The 20,963-nt window shown below is 47.1% G+C and overlaps 2 protein-coding genes across 2 annotated transcripts; one reads left to right on the forward strand and one right to left on the reverse strand.

Moving 5' to 3' along the window:
• The first annotated feature begins 5,308 nt into the window (after positions 1 to 5,308).
• On the forward strand, positions 5,309 to 9,694 carry LOC4325976 (alpha-xylosidase 1). The gene is made up of 3 exons (XM_015766887.3): positions 5,309 to 5,582; positions 6,041 to 6,699; positions 7,645 to 9,694. The coding sequence occupies exons 1-3, from the start codon at positions 5,329 to 5,331 to the stop codon at positions 9,528 to 9,530; spliced, it is 2,799 nt and encodes a 932-aa protein (XP_015622373.1). The 5' UTR covers positions 5,309 to 5,328; the 3' UTR covers positions 9,531 to 9,694.
• Positions 9,695 to 18,819: 9,125 nt separating this feature from the next.
• Positions 18,820 to 19,837, reverse strand: LOC4325978 (uncharacterized). The gene has a single exon (XM_015776056.3). It carries the CDS (start codon positions 19,739 to 19,741, stop codon positions 19,217 to 19,219), a length of 525 nt encoding a protein of 174 aa, XP_015631542.1. The 5' UTR covers positions 19,742 to 19,837; the 3' UTR covers positions 18,820 to 19,216.
• Between the last annotated feature and the right edge of the window lie 1,126 nt (positions 19,838 to 20,963).

Raw genomic sequence — 20,963 nt, forward strand, 5'->3', positions numbered from 1 at the left:
ATAGACGATGTAAATATTTGTGGTGACTTTGTTAATCTCAAAATACGGCACTCAATTTTTCCAGAAGTGTTCATAGGGGTAGGATGCGTGTGCTACATTTATAGGAGTGTGAACACGTTATGAGTGTCCGCGTTTGTACTGTGCTTCTAAAAATATATTGCATACAATATTGTTATGCCTTTGAAATCGGTTGCAAAGGGTCGCTTACATTTTTGGCTATTTTAGGCTTTCAGGTGTTTTTTATATATAAAGATAGTCATGGAAATATTTAACTACCCTTTGTTTTGTATTACATATTAAAAAAAATATTGGTTCTGTGTTTGATGGTGGTGATGTAATTTACTAAATGCTTCATCTAAAAAATCCAATCCTAACTATATATCTGGACAAGTAGAATGTCCAGATTTATAGTTAAGATTATACCTTTTTTTACGGATACTCCTTTAAAAAATCTCAATGGTGCTAACTTATGCGGATACATGTTGTCAGTGTAATCACGGTTGTGCTTGAAATTCAAATAAGTGAATCCGTCATCTACCACTTTATATTAAACAGTGAGCCATTTGGATCAGCATCAACAATTCACATAGAATTCCAACGAAAATATGAATTTTTCTATTAACATTTGAAAAGGTAATAATGTGATTTATTTTTTAATTATGTTGCAAAGAATGAGCATTTAGCTAGTCAAAAGAAAATCATCTAAAGGCTGAAGTGAAAACTACCGAAAAGAGGGGGAAAACCATGGCTTCCATTAGTTGTCATGTCCTCTTTCCACCTTGGCCTCGAGTGACATTTTGACTTCAGAAAAAATAACTCATTCATTTTCTGATTAATTGGACCAGCTTCGTACTAGAACCGAATGAGTGCGTTTTTTAGCTTTAAGGTACAATTATGGAGAATAAAGGGTAGATTTTGTAGGTCCACATGGATGTAGATTATTACTTCCTCTAACAAAAAATAATTGACCTATTCGTTTTAAAAAATAATAAATGACCTTTGTACATTATATCGTCTCTCAAATAGTTTCCATAACTTTACCACTATGGCTCTGTTTAGTTCCGAAGTTTTTTTCCAAACTTCCAATTTTCCATCACATCAAACATTTTATACACATACAACTTTTCTATAACATCGTACCAATTTCAATTAAATTTTCAAATTTCAGCGTGAACTAAACACAGCCTAACTTCGAATGCAAAATATTTGACACCTGATATAGTCTATAAGTTTATAAAGGTAGTATTTTCAAGATAAATCTTATAATATGATCCCTATGCATCAAATGTAGATATTTATATACATCGACGTTAAAATTAAAATTCTGATTTGAAACATATCAAATTTGATATGTTATCTTTTGGCTAGAGGGACACTTGAATTTGGTAAAGCAATTCCAGACCATTTTCGTAGAAGTGTGACTGTTTCCAACTGTTTGTAATTCACTATGTATAATTTTTTAAAAAAGTCTATATATGCATCGTATGGAACAACTAGATATTTAAATTGATAAATATGAAAAATCCTCAACCATGCCGAGACAGTTTTCCATAGAAATGATATCGTTTTTGGACCGTTTTCATCCATAGTGGGAGAATCCAACCGTCTGGGCCTGCGAGGCGCCAGCCCAGATTTCGTCGTCGCGGCCCGCTACAGATGGGCTGCCCCCTGCTCTCCTTTTACATGTTGCTAGGCCGAATTGGCTGGGCCAATTGCCGGGGTACACACACAGGTGGTCGCCTCTGAAATCTCGCATATATGCCCCCATAGATGGCACAGTGAGGAGAGAGCGGTACAGTGGGCAGCAGCACGGCCACGTGCAGCGTGCGTCCAACCCCAAGCCGTCTCGTGAGCGGTGGTCTCGCACGCCACATGTGAGCTTTGGCCTTTGGGATTTGGGAGGCAGCAGTGCGTCGTGTCCGGCCCGGTCGTGGCAGGCAGACGCCGCAATGGACAAAGAGAAAAACTGTACTACAACTAGTAGCCAGTAGGGGCCATCCGCCTAATTATCTGGTCCATACCCGCACAGGCAAGCGATCGCTCTTGCCACGCCACCACTTGTCCCACACATCCTTCCGCGTGATCACCAACTTACAAACGTAATAAGCGCCTCTTCCGGAACGGGATCTTTTCAACGTATTCTCAACGCTAGATCGCTACCGTAGCAGCAACCTCTTGCGTACGTGTGCTTGTTCAAACCTTGCAACCCCTTTATAACTTGGAATTTTGTCCATGGTTCATGTGAAGATTAAAGGGGTGATGTGTGTTTGGTGAAGATGGGGGGGTCCAAATTAACTTGGCCGTGCGTGCCGGGTGATGTGGGCGCATGCGACGAGCCAGCGGTGGTTCCAGCTTTGTCACCTTGTACCGCGTTTCTCGGACACGCAGCGCGCTTGGAGGATCCTTGTCCATTTTTGATCCGTCAAATTTAACATCTCTCTATAGCTTAGCTGAATGCCATTGCCAGCGAGAGCAAGTCAATCGTCGATGAGTGAAGCATCATTCACGCATGGGCTGTCAGTTGCCCATGCGCGCCGATTGCTTGCTTCACTGTGTGCGTCGTTCCGCTTAATTTGCTCGATCGATTCACGCGAGCACAATCGCATGTGCGTGCATGCGTGCGGCATTCAATCAAAATACTCCTCCTATCATTCATGATCCTCTCGCTACACCACTTACAGGATCTGCAGCTGATGATGATGGTTGATGAGCTGATGTTGAGTGAACAAAAGGGATGGAGGACACGGCCGGGCACGCGGCTGGCCGCCGTGGTCCGCCAATCCGGCAAGATATTATGGCAGAGATGATAAGGTGCGTGCCCATGTCGCGTGCAGTCCAGTGCTCTCAGCCTCTCGCTATCCGTTCCAGTCGCGATTCTCGTCTCCAATGCCGGTTACTACGTGTCTTGCCGCCATTCATTTATTTTCTTATTCCGGTTTTGCAATTACGTGCTTATGTTTTCTGTTAATCATTCTTGCAAATGTTGTGCAAGTACAGTACCAGTACTAGTAGTAGTGAGTTGTGAAAGCTGACGTGTTGCTGTGCCCAAGGTTGTACTAGGGTTGTAGCACCTCGAGGACGAACATGCCCACATAGACATTTGTTGCGATCTGGGGCCTATTCTGTTTTTCGGTGATTCTCCAATCTATCGTTGAGTAGCGTGCCTGACACCATTCTTTTTTATCTTTACAGCTAAAGAAACACAGCTTTCGATCCATTTGTTTAATCAATCTTGTGCTTGGCTTAACTTGAGCCAGGTGGATGCATGCAGATCAGCAGATGTACTCCACCGTTGCAACATTGGCACTGCTAAAAGCATGATCAGTGGTTCACAAGTATAGTAGGGATGCAAGTGGGCCGACCAGCGAATCTACTTACTTCATCCGTTTCACAATGTAAGTCATTCTAGTATTTTCCATATTTATATTGATGTTAATGAATCTAGATAGATATATGTCTAGATTCATTAACATCAATATGATTTGGAAAATGTTAGAATGACTTATATTGTGAAACGGAGGGAGTGTATGCTAAATAATTCGTGGGTTTTCATATCATAGCTCGACTTGCCACGTCATAGAGATGCAAATGAATTAACCCATAAACTTATTTATAGGTCAAAATTAGTAGGTAACCCTCAAGTCAACCCGCGGGTTACTCACTAATTTTACCTATAAGCGGGTTCACGGGTTGGCCCGCTTGCATGTCTAGTGTCTACGTAATCATCATGCAAATAACTCATATATAGTAGTATGTTAATAGTAGTATAACATACTACTATAATTAATGATTTAGCATTATAACTGATGTTGATTTTTTATTCTTACAATTTTTCACTCCTAACATATATAAAAGAATCTTTTCCATTTATAATTAAGTATATGCATCAACCGTTCAACATTTAACGACATTCCAGAGGACCAATTGCCCCATCAGTAACCTATTTTTAAAATTTCTTCACATTCTAGTGCAATCCATCCTCCCACTCAATGATGGCACAAGGCATCGGCAGTTTGAGCCCTAGACCTGACTTCATAATCCCCTTTTGAATCATGTGAGAATACCATACAATTTGTGAAAAAAAAATGACGAATGCGACGGGAAAAGGTGAGGAGCTCCAGTTTATATGAGTAGGGTGGAGAAACATCAAGCCATGAGCTCTTGCCAGCAATCCCAATGGTGATGGCGACTGTGGTAAGGTCCTCTCGGTCATCCTGGTATGCCTTCCAATTGTTACATACTCCTCTCTTCTTCGAAACTATAGTTAGATCCAATTTGTTCGGTCGTTGGCGCAATTGTGGAACACGTGGCAAAGCGACGAAGCTACACAACAAGATGCTCAGGCCATGTCTCTACTCACTACGTGTATGTGTCGAGGCTATCATGCCTTCTATAAGACACGAGAAACCTTTGCAAGCCATTCGCTTTTTTCCCTCTCTCCTCCACGTCAACTCTTCGCCAACGTGGCTGAGCGAGGTCACACGTTAGCAGGAAGAGTTGTTTATTCCCTTATGTCATTAACAATGTGGTGCAAAAATAGTACATAGGTAATACTCCATCCGCCCCAAAATGTAAGGATTTTTTTAGGGTTGGACAAGAGTTATAAGAAAGTACGTAGAATTAAATGAGAGAATATTATGCTTGGTAGAGAAGGGGAGGTAGGTAAGAAGATTGAACAGTGGAGGGTTGTAATTGATTGAGAAAATAATGTTGGTGAATAAATTGTTATATTTTGGGATAAACCGTAAGGGCTAAAATTTGTTATATTTTGGGACCGATAGAGCGAGTAATATTTTATTCAGCCATCTAATAATATTATGTAAGAGAAATAATAAAAGATACCCATATAAAGTAAACAATATTATCTATATCTACTTTTCTTTTCTTTTTTGCCTAATACTACTTTGTATATATATATATATATATATTGCGAGGATTGTTATAATAAAAGTTGATTTATTTAAATCTAATACCCCGATTGGTGATGCGCTAGTATCACAGTATCACTCAGCTGGACCCCCTGTCAGTCATAGCGACAGAGCACTCCGATTGGATATGGGGCCTATAAAACAGAGAAAAAAAGCGCCCCATCCAATGAACATGCATGCCACTCAATGCATGCAGTGCAGTAGAGGAGGAGTACTGACACTGCTCAGCGTCCCTCTCCCTGCACATTTACTCGTATGCACAGCACAACACACACTCCTCTCCTCTCCTATCTCCAGGCTCACAGATGAGCTGTGAGCTGTGTGTGTGACACAGTCTACTGCTCTCTCTGTACAAAGGGAGAGGGTGAGAGGAAATTAACAGAGGAAGGAGGGAGAAGAAATGCGAGAAATGCTGGCGTCTCTCTCTTCTTCGTCCCGTGCGGCCATCTCCTGCATCCCGTTGTGTCTCCTCTTCCTGACCTTGGCGAGCAGCAATGGCGTGTTTGCCGCAGCACCACCCAAGGTTGGGTCCGGGTACAAGCTTGTGTCCCTGGTCGAGCACCCCGAGGGAGGAGCTCTCGTTGGATACCTGCAGGTGAAGCAGCGCACCTCCACCTACGGCCCGGACATCCCTCTCCTCAGGCTCTATGTCAAGTAAGAACAGAGTAAAATCTTTTTTATGCGACTAGTGATCACTTGTTGTTCGATTCCACATGCCTTGATCTTTCTGTGCACAGTGTTCTATACATGTTCCATTGATTTGGCTCCCTCCCAATTGTTATCTAATAGAGTAAGTGATAGTACTTACATTTGAGGAGAATGTTCGTGGCTGTAACAATTGATAGTTTAGTTGCATCTTTTCTTCAATAGTAATAAAGAACGACTTGCATTTCTGATCTTGCATATCATAATCAAGCTCGATTGAACTACTGCTCGAAGAAGTAAGATTGGACCACAAAAGTTCGATGCTTTGCTCAATTTTTTTTATATATTATGTTACAATGTACTCATCGTGCTCCTGCTGCTTCACAGCATGATTTCCATATGTTCTAAAGATTACTGAGTCATATTCAACGCTAGCGCTCTAATGGCGAAATTGCAATGCTGCGCAGGCACGAGACCAAGGACAGGATACGAGTCCAGATCACGGACGCAGACAAGCCGAGGTGGGAGGTCCCCTACAACCTTCTCCAGAGGGAGCCAGCCCCGCCCGTCACCGGCGGGAGGATCACCGGCGTGCCCTTCGCCGCCGGCGAGTACCCGGGTGAGGAGCTCGTGTTCACCTACGGCCGCGACCCGTTCTGGTTCGCGGTGCACCGGAAGTCCAGCCGCGAGGCGCTCTTCAACACCAGCTGCGGCGCGCTGGTGTTCAAGGACCAGTACATCGAGGCGTCGACGTCGCTGCCCAGGGACGCGGCGCTGTACGGCCTCGGCGAGAACACGCAGCCGGGCGGCATCCGGCTGCGCCCCAACGACCCGTACACCATCTACACCACGGACATCTCGGCGATCAACCTCAACACCGACCTCTACGGCTCGCACCCGGTGTACGTGGACCTCAGGAGCCGTGGCGGCCATGGCGTCGCGCACGCCGTGCTGCTGCTGAACAGCAACGGCATGGACGTGTTCTACAGGGGGACGTCGCTGACGTACAAGGTCATCGGTGGCCTCCTCGATTTCTACCTCTTCTCCGGGCCGACGCCGTTGGCCGTGGTGGATCAGTACACGTCCATGATCGGACGACCAGCCCCAATGCCGTACTGGGCATTTGGTAACTACTGCCCAACTTCATTTTCTTTGTTTTTTCATCATTTTTGGATGAGTTCTGGTGTCCTTTAATTACGTTTTGTCTGGTAGTTTTATTAGTTTTGTTTTGTCTGTATAGTTTGATCCATCCATCAATACTGGAGTATATTTATTAGTACTATGATTAGCTAATTTTATAGTAGTACCATCCAGATTCAATGATGAGATACTCCAAATCTCCAATATTTGGAGACAGCAGGGGTATGGGATGTTGGTCACATGGCACACGCTAATTTAGGCTTTTTGGAATTTGGGGACAGCAGGGGGGCAGTTTGATTGTGGGTTCATTTGTCTTCAGTCAATTCTTACTATGCAATATGGCATTTTTCACCTGTAGTAGTTGATTGCAATTAGTAACTGGTTTCCAATAGATGCAATATTCCCCTGCAGGGTTTAGTAGTTCCAATAGATGCTACTCCAGAATGAAGTCATGCCAGCTGCTAGGAATAGTTTCTGGAGTTGCATTGTTACTCTGTAGAATATGACACTGACAATGTTTTTCATAAGTTATACTAGTGCCCTACTGATCTACCCAGCTCACTCAAAATGATCAGAGACGAGAGAAACAATCAGCAACACATCAGTTGTCTTGCCTAGGCATTTCCTGCAATACCATGTGTTGTCATTTTGCTTTCAACAAAGTAGTACTCCCTTGTTATCACGACAGTAAACACTGTTTAGATGCACATATTGCCAGATGCAGATCATAAGTACTAACTTTAACTGTCAGCACATCGATAAAATATGGCTCCCGCTGCACAGGATCAGATCAAGACAGTAATTAACCAACAAAAAAAAATGCAGAGTCGGTGCTCTAAATTGTACTGCAAAACAAATATGCAAATACCAAATAATTCGTTTCAGATAACGATGCGACTCTCTAATGTTCTTCTCACATGCTTGTTCTCAGGGTTCCACCAATGCAGATGGGGATACAAGAACTTGTCAGTGGTCGAGGGCGTCGTGGAGGGCTACCGGAACGCGCAAATCCCCCTCGACGTGATCTGGAACGACGACGATCACATGGACGCCGCGAAGGATTTCACCCTTGATCCCGTGAACTACCCGCGTCCCAAGCTGCTGGAATTCCTTGACAAGATCCATGCACAGGGCATGAAGTACATTGTCCTCATCGACCCCGGCATCGCCGTGAACAACACCTATGGCGTGTACCAGCGCGGCATGCAGGGCGACGTCTTCATCAAGCTGGACGGGAAGCCATACCTGGCGCAGGTGTGGCCCGGCCCCGTCTACTTCCCGGACTTCCTCAACCCCAATGGCGTCTCGTGGTGGATCGACGAGGTGAGGAGGTTTCATGACCTTGTGCCCGTGGATGGCCTCTGGATCGACATGAACGAGGCATCCAACTTCTGCACCGGGAAATGCGAGATCCCGACGACGCACCTGTGCCCTCTGCCCAACACGACGACGCCATGGGTGTGCTGCTTGGACTGCAAGAACCTGACGAACACCAGGTGGGACGAGCCGCCGTACAAGATCAACGCCTCCGGCCAGACGGCGCGGCTCGGCTTCAACACCATCGCCACCAGCGCGACGCACTACAATGGCATCCTGGAGTACAATGCGCACAGCCTGTATGGATTCTCGCAGGCCATCGCGACGCACCAGGCGCTGCAGGGGCTCCAGGGCAAGCGGCCGTTCATCCTGACGCGCTCTACGTTCGTCGGGTCGGGCGCCTACGCCGCGCACTGGACCGGCGACAACAAGGGCACCTGGGAGAATCTCCGCTACTCCATCTCCACCATGCTCAACTTCGGCATCTTCGGCATGCCGATGGTCGGCGCCGACATCTGCGGGTTCTACCCGCAGCCGACGGAGGAGCTCTGCAACCGGTGGATCGAGCTCGGCGCGTTCTACCCGTTCTCCAGGGACCATGCCAACTTCGCGTCGCCGAGGCAGGAGCTGTATGTGTGGGAGTCCGTGGCCAAGTCGGCTCGGAACGCGCTCGGCATGCGGTACAGGCTGCTCCCTTACCTGTACACGCTCAACTACCAGGCGCATCTCACCGGCGCTCCGGTGGCGCGGCCGGTGTTCTTCTCGTTCCCGGACTTCACGCCGTGCTACGGGCTGAGCACGCAGTACCTGCTCGGCGCGAGCGTCATGGTGTCGCCGGTGCTCGAGCAGGGCGCCACCTCGGTGAGCGCCATGTTCCCGCCGGGGAGCTGGTACAACCTGTTCGACACGACCAAGGTGGTGGTGTCCAGGGGCGAGGGCGCCGTGAAGCTGGACGCGCCGCTCAACGAGATCAACGTGCACGTGTTCCAGAACACGATCCTCCCGATGCAGCGCGGCGGGACGATCTCCAAGGAGGCCCGCGCGACGCCGTTCACGCTGGTGGTCGCGTTCCCGTTCGGCGCCACCGAGGCGGAGGCCGAGGGCGCCGTGTACGTCGACGACGACGAGCGGCCGGAGATGGTGCTCGCGGAGGGGCAGGCGACGTACGTCCGCTTCTACGCGACGGTGCGCGGCAAGGCGGTGACGGTGAGGTCGGAGGTGGAGCTAGGCAGCTACAGCTTGCAGAAGGGGCTCCTCATCGAGAAGCTGTCCGTGCTCGGACTGGAGGGAACAGGCAGGGACCTCGCCGTCCATGTCGATGGCGCGAACGCCACCGCCATTGCAACGTCGAGGCCGTACTTTGCAGGTGCCGAGGCGGAGCTGCACGGGCACCGCGACGTGGAGGGACACAAGAAGAGCGTGATGGTGGAGGTGGGAGGGCTGGCATTGCCGCTGGGCAAGAGCTTCACCATGACTTGGAACATGCAGATCGAAGCATAGATCGAAGCTTTCTTATGCTTTCATCTGCATTTCTCCATTCTGTCTCTCTGATTATTTTAGGTTCTAGATCAGCAAGGTTATGTCAACGTGTTCAACGACACACCACCATCTCTGATTCTCTTCTGCATTTGAATCCTTGTGGAAATAAAACATGATTCTAAACATATATCCTTCTTTCTGACTCTTACATGTGCGCACAAGGGAGACAGTCGAAAGAACATCGGCTAGATTGCGGATTTGCGGTACGAATGCCCTCACGAATACTTGAGAGAGTGGTACTAACTTGAGAGAGAGTAGATAATACTAGAAAATCTGTCACATAATGTATAGGCAGTCCCTAGTAGAAATATATTACATCTCCCGTCTCTTTACTCTTTCCAAAGGAGGAAGTCGAAGGTAACAAAGTTTGAATTTAATTCGGATTATGCTTGGACAGCTTAGACTGTCCATCACAAAAATGATAAGAGTGAATTTTGCATATGAACTCTGATTTGAACGTTTTAGTATTTTTTGGAAAGCTGTTTTGTGACCTACTTCACGGTTTTATGTTCGGAATTTTTCTCTGTGGTTTGGTACGAAACAAACCGATGGTTGCTGCAGGCTTGGTTCATCAGGAAAATTATTCGGGCCATAGTTATTTGAAGCCCTTGATAAGGAATGGTCATGTCATACCGCAGCATGTGGCCCATAAGGAAATAAGCCCATCAGAAACTTTTGACAAACCCGTGAACAACATTTGTGGACCAAATACAAAGGTGGGATAGTGCGTGGCTACCACCACCGTCACGTCACGAGAGGCATAGTAGTTGTGTACAACCCTGAAAAATTACACGGCTAGTGGTAACTAGTTTGTCTAAATCAGCTACCACTCTATCTATAAGAGTTCCTATCCATCTATACTTCAAATAAAATTTTCTCTTAAACTACTCATCCAATTTACGATCCGATTACACCGTTGTATCGTAACAATTATATCTTTATAACAATATCTCACGTGATTATATTTTGATGAAAAATTATAAATTACTTTTATAATATATCTAAATTACTTTTAGATTTCACTAAATTACTTCTTCGATATATAAAAGTAAATTCAATAAGGTTTAAAAGTAATTTACATATATTATAGAAGTAACTTATAACAAAAGGAAAGTAACTTTAATGCATGCCTTTTTTCATTGGACGTGACTACACAACTAGTGGTAGCTGGTTTGTACTCCATCTAGTGTTTCCTTTCAACTTGAAAAATGCAATATAGTATGTTTCCGTTTTGTTTTAAGATACTTTTATAATATATATAAATTACTTTTAGACTTTATTGAATTTACTTTTATATGTCTAAGAAGTAACTTAGTCGAATCTAAAAGTAACTTATATATATATGATAAAAGTAACTTATGTTATAATAAAAGTAATTCAAAAATATAAATATTTTTTCATCGTAATATAATCATGTAAGATCTTTTTGTGAAGATTTAATTGTAACGAACACACTGGTGTAATCGAATTTTAGATCGGATAAGTAATTTGAGAGAAAATTTTATAAGAAGGAAGAAAAACACATGCATGTCTAAGAGGAAAAACAAGCATGCATGTCAGCACGTGTAGCAGTCCTTCTTACAAATTGGTTCGTCGCTGGTTAACGCTAAACTGAGAGGCTTCTCGGTTTAGATTTTGCCATGAAAAATGCGCGTATTTCTCCGCTCTACACATCTCAGTTTCGTTTATCAACGACTTAAATTTAGAATAAATTAATTTTACATGCATTCCAATAAAAAATAACAAAAAGACTTGAATGTTTATAGTTTATCAAATCTCAATGCAACTATTCACCACTTTATCTATTTCCAATACAATTATTCTCTACTTTCATAAATTTCTATGCAATGATTATTTAAAAGGAAACTTATTTTAGATAAATGATAGTATGAGTGGAAATAAACTTAATATGGATCAGATAATAGTATTACTTCCTCTGTAAAAAAACTACTACCTTCGTCCCAAAATATAAGCATTTTTAGCTATGAATTGAAATAACTGTGTTTCTAGATTTATAGCTAAAAATTATTATATTTTGGCACATAGGGAGTACTAATTTGAATATTAATCTGATTATGTATAAGAGCTGGTAAAGTGGTAAAGTACGTACTCCTCATCCTCGTGCTAATCGAGTCGACGGGCGAAGGTTATCAAGTAGGGATGGGCATTCGGTCTAATCGAAAATTTCGGTCTCGGTTTTCGGTCTTTTTAGTTTTTGAAAAGTGAAGACCGAATTTCAGCGCAAAAATATCAGGACCGACAAATTCAGTCTCAATCTCGGTCTCGGTCCAAACCGAAATTTAACAACATTTTCATATATGCAAAGAAATAATGGAAATTTTCAACACAAAAATCACAAAAAAAAATCGTAAGCACTTATGAGTAAAAACTCTTATTAGGTTACATGCTTAGAAGAAGTAGGAGTGTGAAAATTAGAGTTTAATCCTATTAAACATAGTGGATTATAGGTTACATTTAGATATTTTTCTATAATTAAGTCTTTTTTGTCTATTCAGTTAACCGAGAAGACTAACCGAATTGATGACCGAATCTTTTAGTCTTAGTCTATTCGGTTCCGTCTTTTTCTAACCACCTGCAAATTGTGTCCTCGAACCGATTCTGAGTTGCGATGTCGACGTCAAGTACGTACTCCTCGTCCTCGTGCTAATCGAGTCGGCAGGCGAAGGTTATCTCAAGTCTGGAAGGTTATCTCACTGCAAATTGCTGTGGCCGCTCTGCTCCTTGTCCGTGCTCCGCGCCGGACGACACCCGAAAGCGACGCGCGGCTCCCGTCACGTCAGGTCACGTCCCCCCCACTCGTGAGCCGCGCGGCGCCAAATCACGCCACGCCGCGCCGAGGCCCGATGAGGAGTCGGCCGCCATGCAGCTGCAGCCGCGCCGCGCGCGGGCAGAGCACAAGTTGCCGAACGGCACACCACGCGACGCCGAACCAGCCAACCAACCGGACCCCAAAACACAGAGCGGGCGCCGCGCCGTTGTCAGGTCAGGCCAGTTGCATTGCAGCCGCAGCGCGCGGTCGCGGTCCGCAAAACTCCGCACCGCACCTTTCGTGCCGCTCGAGGCGCTGACCCGCGACTGACGACGACACACGACCCCATTGCCGCGCGACGAAACCCACCGCACCGCCTCCGCAGCCGCCGCAAGCCCGGATCCACTTGGATGCCCGGTTTCACCATCGCGCCGAGGTTTGTTGGGGATGTCCGGTTCAAGCCTTTCGTATCACCTTTATTTTGCCTCCTTATCGGCGCTTAGTGGTGGTGGATTTCCGGATTCGTTTTTGCGATCGTTGGCGCAGGCGGTTGTAGAAAGTGATCGTGCCGACACACCGAGAATGGTCGACGGAGTTACTTGCTTTTCTGGAATTTATGTGCTCACCAACAATAATTTCCTCGATTTGGCTTGGCTAGTGGCGTACGTGATGCGACGACGACCATGTTTGCCAATACTCGGCATCCGTTTGGACGTTAGCCCGGTTTTCCGGGCACTGCACATCACCAAAACTGTACTGGCAGAGTCCAAGACGGTGTACTTGCTCTGATCAATAGAGTTCGAGCCCCGGCCAAAGACTAACCAACTCTCGCTTGCGGTGTGCCGCGCGGTTCAGCACACGAGAGGCTCTCCGCGTCCATCCATGCACGATCCGTAGTTGCCGCGCGCGAGATCGACAAGCCACGAGCCAACGCAAGGACAGCTACTTTTGCCGCGAAACCCGTGCAGCTACAGAAGAGCCAAGCCCCGGTTTGGGGCGAAAGGCGTTTTCTTCTTGTTTTTTTTTTTTGGTCCTTCCCGCGATATTTTAAAGCCTGCGTGTGGATGGGTCCCTCCCAATACGAGGAAGCCGTAGCTGGTCTAGAGTCCGGGAGCCGAGGCCTAGTAGTACTTCGCCGGCAACGGCGGGGGCCACCGTGCAGTGAAAGGGTCGTCAGAGAAAGCGTCCGCGATAAGGCTTCCGCGCAAGCACACCACGTCCAATGCTCTGTTCGGCCATGCCAGACTGCCACCGTCTCGTGGATCGAGGTCGATGACCGATCTCTCTCTCTCTCTCTCTCGCATGCCCCTGTCGGGGATGAGCCTTCAAAGGGGTCAGAATCACCGCTGTAAAAAAAACTGTGTTATTTTTACAGGGTGCGCATTGTCGTTTTCGTCGCTTTTTTTTTTTTTTACCGTGGTGGTGGACACTGGACAGGGAGCAGTTGTGGTAGGGGTAACATGGCGAGGACGAGGACCTGACATTTTCCGGCGACTGATCTGTCTTCTCGTTCCCTGGCAGTCCGGATCGCTGGTCACATGCAGTGCAGAGGCCCGTGTCCGGTCAAGCCGCGGCCGGTGCGGGGCAGTGCAGCGCTCTGCGTCGATCGGTCCGTGCAATCAGAATCCAAAACCGATCTCGATGGTGCACGTACTACTGCTCCACAAGTTGTACTGTTCCATGGCTGGCGCGGCGGCAGGGTTGGGCTGGCCTCGTCGCGTCTCCATCGGACGCCAGAAGCTGCTGCGCTAGCTGCCCGCCAAAAGCCGGAGAGAAGCGCCAAGCCAAAACCCAGGTGATCGATGGAACCAACGATTGCTGCTGCCTTCTGCCCTGGCTGCCGACTGCATCGCATCGCATCCACCGCGCACACATCACGCAGGACGTTGGATGGATATCATATTCGTACTACCATCGTACTAGTAGTACTAGTCCTACATCAATCCAGCCATCCGTCACGTGACAACGGGTCGCCGCCGGTGGTCCAGCCCAAGCGGGCGACCCGGTGATCCAGCCGAAACTTTGGCCGTCCGTGGCTGGCGCTGGCTGGACCGTCCGCAACCGGATCGCAGTCGCAGCACGTACCAGCCATGGACCGCAACGCACGGATTGGGGTCTCCGTCTCGGTATTCCTTTCGCTCGCCTGCCTGCCTTGCCGCCCTCCGCCACCACAGCCTGTGACCACCACCACCACCACTGCCATCCCTTTCCGTCGGTACGTGCTGTATGTACGTGCGACGCCGACGGTTGCCACAGGCGTCCCTGTCGCCCACCGTGGCTGGACTGGACCATCTCCGTCTCCGTCTCGCTGTACGAACGTATCCCTGCCGACACTGCCATTCGGTACGGCGTGATCCGTGCGTGCGCAATGGTGCACGTAATTATACAGTGTTACAAGGATCAAGGGACACGGCGTGAGCGTTGTAAAGGGGCGCAATCTCCGCCGGAATCATTTTTAGTGGCGCCTAATGATTGGCAACAGCTGGAGTAGCTCGTGCTCAGGCCGGAAACCGAACAAATGAACATTGGAGCCGCTTTTAACTGACAGCCAGTCTGGTCTTTGTGTTGGTAGCCGGAATAGTGGCCCAGCAGTAGTCAAAGAAAAGGATTCAGCGAGGGTGGAGCAGAGTACTCACTCCTACATAAAGGCAAAAGCGACGATCGGCTGCGATCGATTGGATTGGATTGCGCATGCAACTGCGGTTGCCCATAAAACAATGCCAGCCAGGTCGAGCAAGCGACCAACGCAACGCAGGCATGCAGCACAACATGCGAGCAATGGAGTGCAGTCCAGACACACCGATTGCTAATCAGTAATCACACACATGGTCACGTCCCTTTCCCATATGTCGGCGCGCCGCAACGTGTTGCTGCGTGACACTCCGGCCCGGCCGGGACTACTCCCAGGCACAAAGGCAGTGTAGCACGGCCAGTAGCCGTGTCATGACTCATGCGTACTAGACAGTGTGGTCTACGAGATCGTTCACGGGATGAACATGCCTGGCCGTTCCATCGTGTCACGGAACCGATCGACGACCTCGATCGATCGCCCGGACGGTTTGTACGACAGCAGCAAGCACGTCAGTCAATTTGGCGAATCCAAGGCAAAATCGCCGAGTTTGGACGGTGGATGGTAGCTTTGCCTTTGTACGTGCGCGTGCCCCAACAGGCACACACCTCTGCTACCGCCAAAGGAGTACTATGCCGTCACAGGCAGCGTGCACCGGCATGTTTGGTAGCGTGTGACATACCGGTACTAAATGGGCTATTTTTTTTTCTTTTAGAATATCAAACCCGTCCCCGGGAGGAGGGGGAGGGGGTTGTCATACCTGAATTTTATTAAATTAGAGGGAAAATCCACACAGCAAATCGTTCAAATTACATATTACTCCCTCCATATTTTAATGTATGACGTCGTTGACTTTTTAACCAACGTTTGACTACTCGTCTTTTTCAAAAATTTTATGCAAATATAAAAATACTTATGTCATGCTTAAAAAACATTTGATGATAAATCAAGTCATAATAAAATAAATTATAATTACATAATTTTTTTTGAATAAGACGAAAGATCAAACATTCGTCAAAAAGTCAACGGCGTCATACATTAAAATACGGAGGGGTACAAATTATGGAAGAGAGGAGGAAAGTAACTCCTTCCAAGAGAATAATTGGCCGATCGTCGGAGATGCTCGCCCAAAGTGTGCCGTCTTCAATATAGTCACAAGGCGAGGTAGCGACTTACGTGGTGTTTGGATCTAGGATTTAAATTTAGTCTATGTATTTAGACACTAATTTAGAATATTAAATATAGACTACTTACAAAACTAATTATATAAATGAAAGCTAATTTGCGAGACAAATTTTTTAAGTCTAATTAATCCATAATTAGAGAATGTTTACTGTAGCATCACATAGACTAATCATGGATTAATTAGGCTCAATATATTCGTCTTGCGAATTAGTTCAAGATTATAGATGGGTTTTATTAATAGTCACGTTTAATATTTATAATTAGTGTCCAACCATCCGATATGATAGAGGCTTAAAAGTTTTAGTCCCATCTAAACAGGATCTTATTCAGTACGTGCAAAACAACATTGTGGCGACGATTCCATAAACCCCAGCAACAAATTATACTCTAAAACATTTGGTAGTGCATGCGCGGCATCCTCACCTGGCAAGAGGAGAGAGAGGAGGGGGGGGGGGGGGCGCAAAATCGCCAGCTCCTCCATGGGCGACATTGTTATCTACTACTCCCTTCCGTATTTAAATGTATGATGCCGTTGACTTTTTAATCAATGTTTGACCATTCGTCTTATTCAAATTTTTTTTATAAATATAAAAATATTTATATCATGCTTAAAGAACATTTGATGATAAATCAAGTCACGGTAAAATAAATGATAATAACATAATTTTTTTAAATAAGACGAATGGTCAAACGTTGATTAAAAAGTCAACGGTGTCATACATTAAAATACGGAGGGAGTATATACCAACAGATTACCGAAATGCATTTGTGAAAGGCATGGATGCACATATGCATGGCAGTTTCCTCCACCTTTTCACTTAGTTTGTACACCGAGACGAGCCACTGAACTCTTGCCAAATCCATCTCGCCGAGGATGATTCAGTAGAGGCAAGGGAAGAGTGGAAAAAGGGGGGGGGGGGAATTTAACTATTTACCACTTTTAGGTTTGGCAATTATCCAAATGTTCCTTTTAGGTTTGCGCTTAATAATTTGACATTGGAGAGAGATGATTTCTTAACTATTTGCCACTTTTACTTATGTGGCGTGCCTTCGTGGTATGCCCGCATGGGAAGCAACGTAGATCCCACCTGACAGCCCCTCCCCTCTGCTTTTCCCTCTCCGGCCTCCAACGAGGTGACTCACGCCTGTGGAGTGGGATGAGCTAGGGCGGGTCGAGGCGGCCGTATACGTGTGGCTGGTAGCTGGGCACATCGGGGCTGTTAACAGCGGCCGGGTCAACAACGACGGGGCGGGGCGGGGGCGGCCGCCGGGGAGGACGAGGCGCTTGGACAGCTTGAGGTCGTCCTCCACCGCCCTTGCGAAGTCCTCATCCATCGCCGCCGCCATCCTTCGTCTGGCTGGAGGAGGAGAGGAGTTGGAGGAGGGGAGGACGAGGTGTCTCCGTCAAGCCTCCTCCTCCTCAAGACCCGCGCCATCGACGCCCGCCGACCTCGCGCCGGCCGCTGGCCCTACGCCCGTTGGCTTCGCGGCCGCCGGTTCACCTCGTCGAAGGCTAGAGAGGGAGAAGAAGAAAAGGGGAGGGCTAACGGGTGGGGTCCACGTTGCTTTCCACGCGGACATGCCACGATGGCAAGCCACGTGAACAAAAGTGGCAAATAGTCAAGAAATCACCTCTCTGCAGTGGTAAAATATTAAGCGTGAATCTAAAAGAGGCATTTGGATAATTACCAAACTTAAAATTGGCAAATACCGGGAAAAAGTGGTTGGGGGCAATACGAGGAGAAACTTGAATGTGAGTTAGATTAGGTAGCTAATACTTTAGATTACCTACACTGCGAAAATAAATTAAAATGGTTGCGTCCCTTATATAATATGGGGACGAGGTAGTAAATCCGTAATATATGAGCTTGGCTACTACTTTCAACGGCAAGTAACCATAGCGGCACACCATCAATAGCATATTAGGTAAGATGATAACCAACCAACAACCATATGTTACGATTTAATCCCTCCATCCATAAAAGTTTTGTCACCAAAACTAAAGAAAAATTAAATCATTTTGGATATTATAAAATCAAAAGTGAATTTAAATATGCAGCCAATAAGTATTTAGATTACTCCTTGAGTTCTAATTAAATATTTAATTTATCTAATTAAAATCAAAAAGTGAATGCAAATATGCAATTAATAAGTATTTAGATGACTCCTCTCATTGGAGCTCATTGTGACTCCCTTTGTTTTATATTATAAAATTATTTTAACATTTTTTTAATCGAACTTTTTAAAGTTTGATCATGTACGTAGAACAACATTTCCAAGACAGAATACATATATTATCAAAATATATTTAATATTATATTTAATTAAACTAATAGTATTTTGTTGCTGATGTTGCTAATTATTTTTATAGATTTAGTTTATCTAGGAAAAAAATGATCAAAACGACTAGTTTAAAAAGAGCAATATCTATTCCACATTCCAAAATATATTTAATATTATATTTAATTAAACTAATAGTATTTTGTTGCTGATGTTGCTGATTATTTTTATAGATTTAGTTTATCTAGGAAAAAAATAATCAAAACGACTAGTTTAAAAAGAGCAATATCTATTCCACATTCCAATGGCCCCAAACTCTTAAAATATCGGCCATCCTCTTTATTAAAAGAGACTACTCGATTGTTGGAATTGAATAAGCCTCCCATTCCCATCGTATGGGATGGACGAAAATTGAACTGATAAATAAATCTTTCAATACCGACAAATAACAAAGTTGTCACGAGCCCGATCCATTTCATAACTGTCAACCGCAAAATGCTGGGAATACTGCATTCCACCTTTCTACAGCCTGGACAGAGAATTCCGAATGTTGATAGCAAGCCCCACTTTGAATGATCACTGATCAGGGATGACATGCTGATCAAGGAAGGTATACCACGTCAAGTGTGATCGAAAGCAAGCAGGCAAAGAATGCAAAGAAGGGGCATTTGGAATTGCAGCAATTTGCAATCTGGGAATTGAGATGCCACCACATCATCAGCTACTCCAGCTAGCTAACCTCGTCAACACATTGTTGGCTACGCACTCGACATTGATTCCTGTACCACGCAACAATTACTACCAAGTAATCTAGGGGAAAAAACCAAAGATGAATCCGATCGATCACTTGGCGGCGTAATTGGGTATCTCGTAGATTTGGTGGATCCTCCAAATGTCGTCGTCGAAGGCCATCTCGGCGTCGCCGCGGGCGCCGAGGCAGCGGAAGTCCTCCTCCACGAAGGGGAACCACCCCAGCAGCTTCTCCTCCTCCACCCCGAACGTCCACCACGACAACCCGTTGCTGAGCCCGCCGTCGAGGTCCCACTCGACGGTGGTCGCCGCCCCGGCCTCGTATCCCGCGCCGCCGCCGCCGCCGCCACACACGTCGGGCACGGTGGGCGCCATGTCCGCTCCGGAGGAGCAGGAGGAGGACGCCGCGGATGTCACTGCCGCCCCCGCCCCCACAGACGACGACGACGACTCGCGCGCCGCCGCCGCCGCCGCCGCCTTCTTGGCTGCCGCCGACGCCGCCTTGGGCTGCCTCGGCTGCTTCGCCCTCCGCTGCGGCTTCGGGTTGGCGTTCCCGGCCGCGCCGCCGCCGTCCTGCCCCTCCTGGAGCTTCGGCTGCTGCGCTCTCGTCCGCTTCATGCCTCCTCTTCAGCGCGCGGCGCGGCGCGGCGAGGCGAGGTGAGGAGAAGAGGGGAGTGACGGGGTGTGAGTCAGTGAGAGTGGGAGTGTTTTGGCAGCGAGGCGGCCGCCTCTTCGCGCTTTTGTAGTGTACTCCAGCATCGAGTGGCTCGGCTGGTTTGGCGCGCCGCCGTCGCCGCGCGCGCGCGCAGCCGGTATGTGCGGACCAGGTCGCGTCGCCTCCTCTGTCCTGGCGTGCGGTGTATCGGGCCAGGTCCGAGTCGTGACGGGAGCCCGTGCGGCGAGGCAACTTGCAACCGGTAAACGCACCAATCACACAACGTTGTAGGTAACCGCTTTTTTTTTCCCTTCAGATAGTGAAAATTAACGAGTTAATTAATTGATGAAGCGCACGAGGTTGTACTGTAGACAGGGAAACGAGCAGCAGTAGTAATCCTCCTGATATTTTGTTGGGTGCAGTCGTGCTGTGCAGCGTACCGGGCCAGGGTGTGTGGCTTTGGCAGTTTTTTTTTTCCACGATATGTGCGCGTAGCAACGGCCAGTGATGGAGGGACGGCTCACGTGGAAACCCCCGGAAACTTGGGGAGGTTGGGCGTCGACGAGGGCGTGCGCCTGTCTGTCTGCGTACGCAAAATCGCATGCCGACATCGTGAACCACTCCTTTGTACAACTATTAGCTTCCAAAGCTCTCCAATCTCTACTTTTCATGGTATTACTAGTGTTTTTTAGTCTCGTGTTTTTTTACTACTACTACAGACGGAGTATGCGTATACTTGACGTGCATCGATCGTGTGGTTGACAGATATTTTACGTGTATACTAGTGGTGATAGCGGCATTGTATATTTGTATCGTGGCACAAGGGACGGGAGGAGAAAGTGTGTGTTAGCCGTATCTCAGTCGAGAAAGCGATGGATTAAGGGTCATTTAAGGGCCGACAGGGGCGTGGCCATATGTCGGCAAAGAGGCGTGAGTAATGGCTCGCAGATCCACGGGACCCAACACCTTGCCAACTTGACGCCGCTCGAGTCGTAATAATACGAGTATTTTTATGCAGGAACATGCATAATACTCCTACAATGCGTTGCACGGACGGGACGGCACGCCACTCTGCCAGAACAACCAGATTTGACGAGAGGAGGCTCGTGCCTTGCCTCGTGGTCGGCCGGGTCCTGCGCCGAGAGGAGGAGGCGCTGCACGTCTGCACCTGCCCGTGTTCGCTCG

The sequence above is a fragment of the Oryza sativa genome, chromosome 1 (genome assembly GCF_034140825.1).
Source record: "Oryza sativa Japonica Group chromosome 1, ASM3414082v1".
NCBI classification, from domain to species: Eukaryota; Viridiplantae; Streptophyta; class Magnoliopsida; order Poales; family Poaceae; genus Oryza; species Oryza sativa.

Bases quoted from the DNA above. Each gene is read 5' to 3' on its own strand.
- LOC4325976 (XM_015766887.3), top strand. From the start codon at position 5,329: ATGCGAGAAATGCTGGCGTCTCTCTCTTCTTCGTCCCGTGCGGCCATC. The intron at 5,583-6,040 runs GTAAGAACAGAG...AATGCTGCGCAG, and splicing joins CTCCTCAGGCTCTATGTCAA to GCACGAGACCAAGGACAGGA. The intron at 6,700-7,644 runs GTAACTACTGCC...GCTTGTTCTCAG, and splicing joins AATGCCGTACTGGGCATTTG to GGTTCCACCAATGCAGATGG.
- LOC4325978 (XM_015776056.3), bottom strand. From the start codon at position 19,741: ATGAAGCGGACGAGAGCGCAGCAGCCGAAGCTCCAGGAGGGGCAGGAC.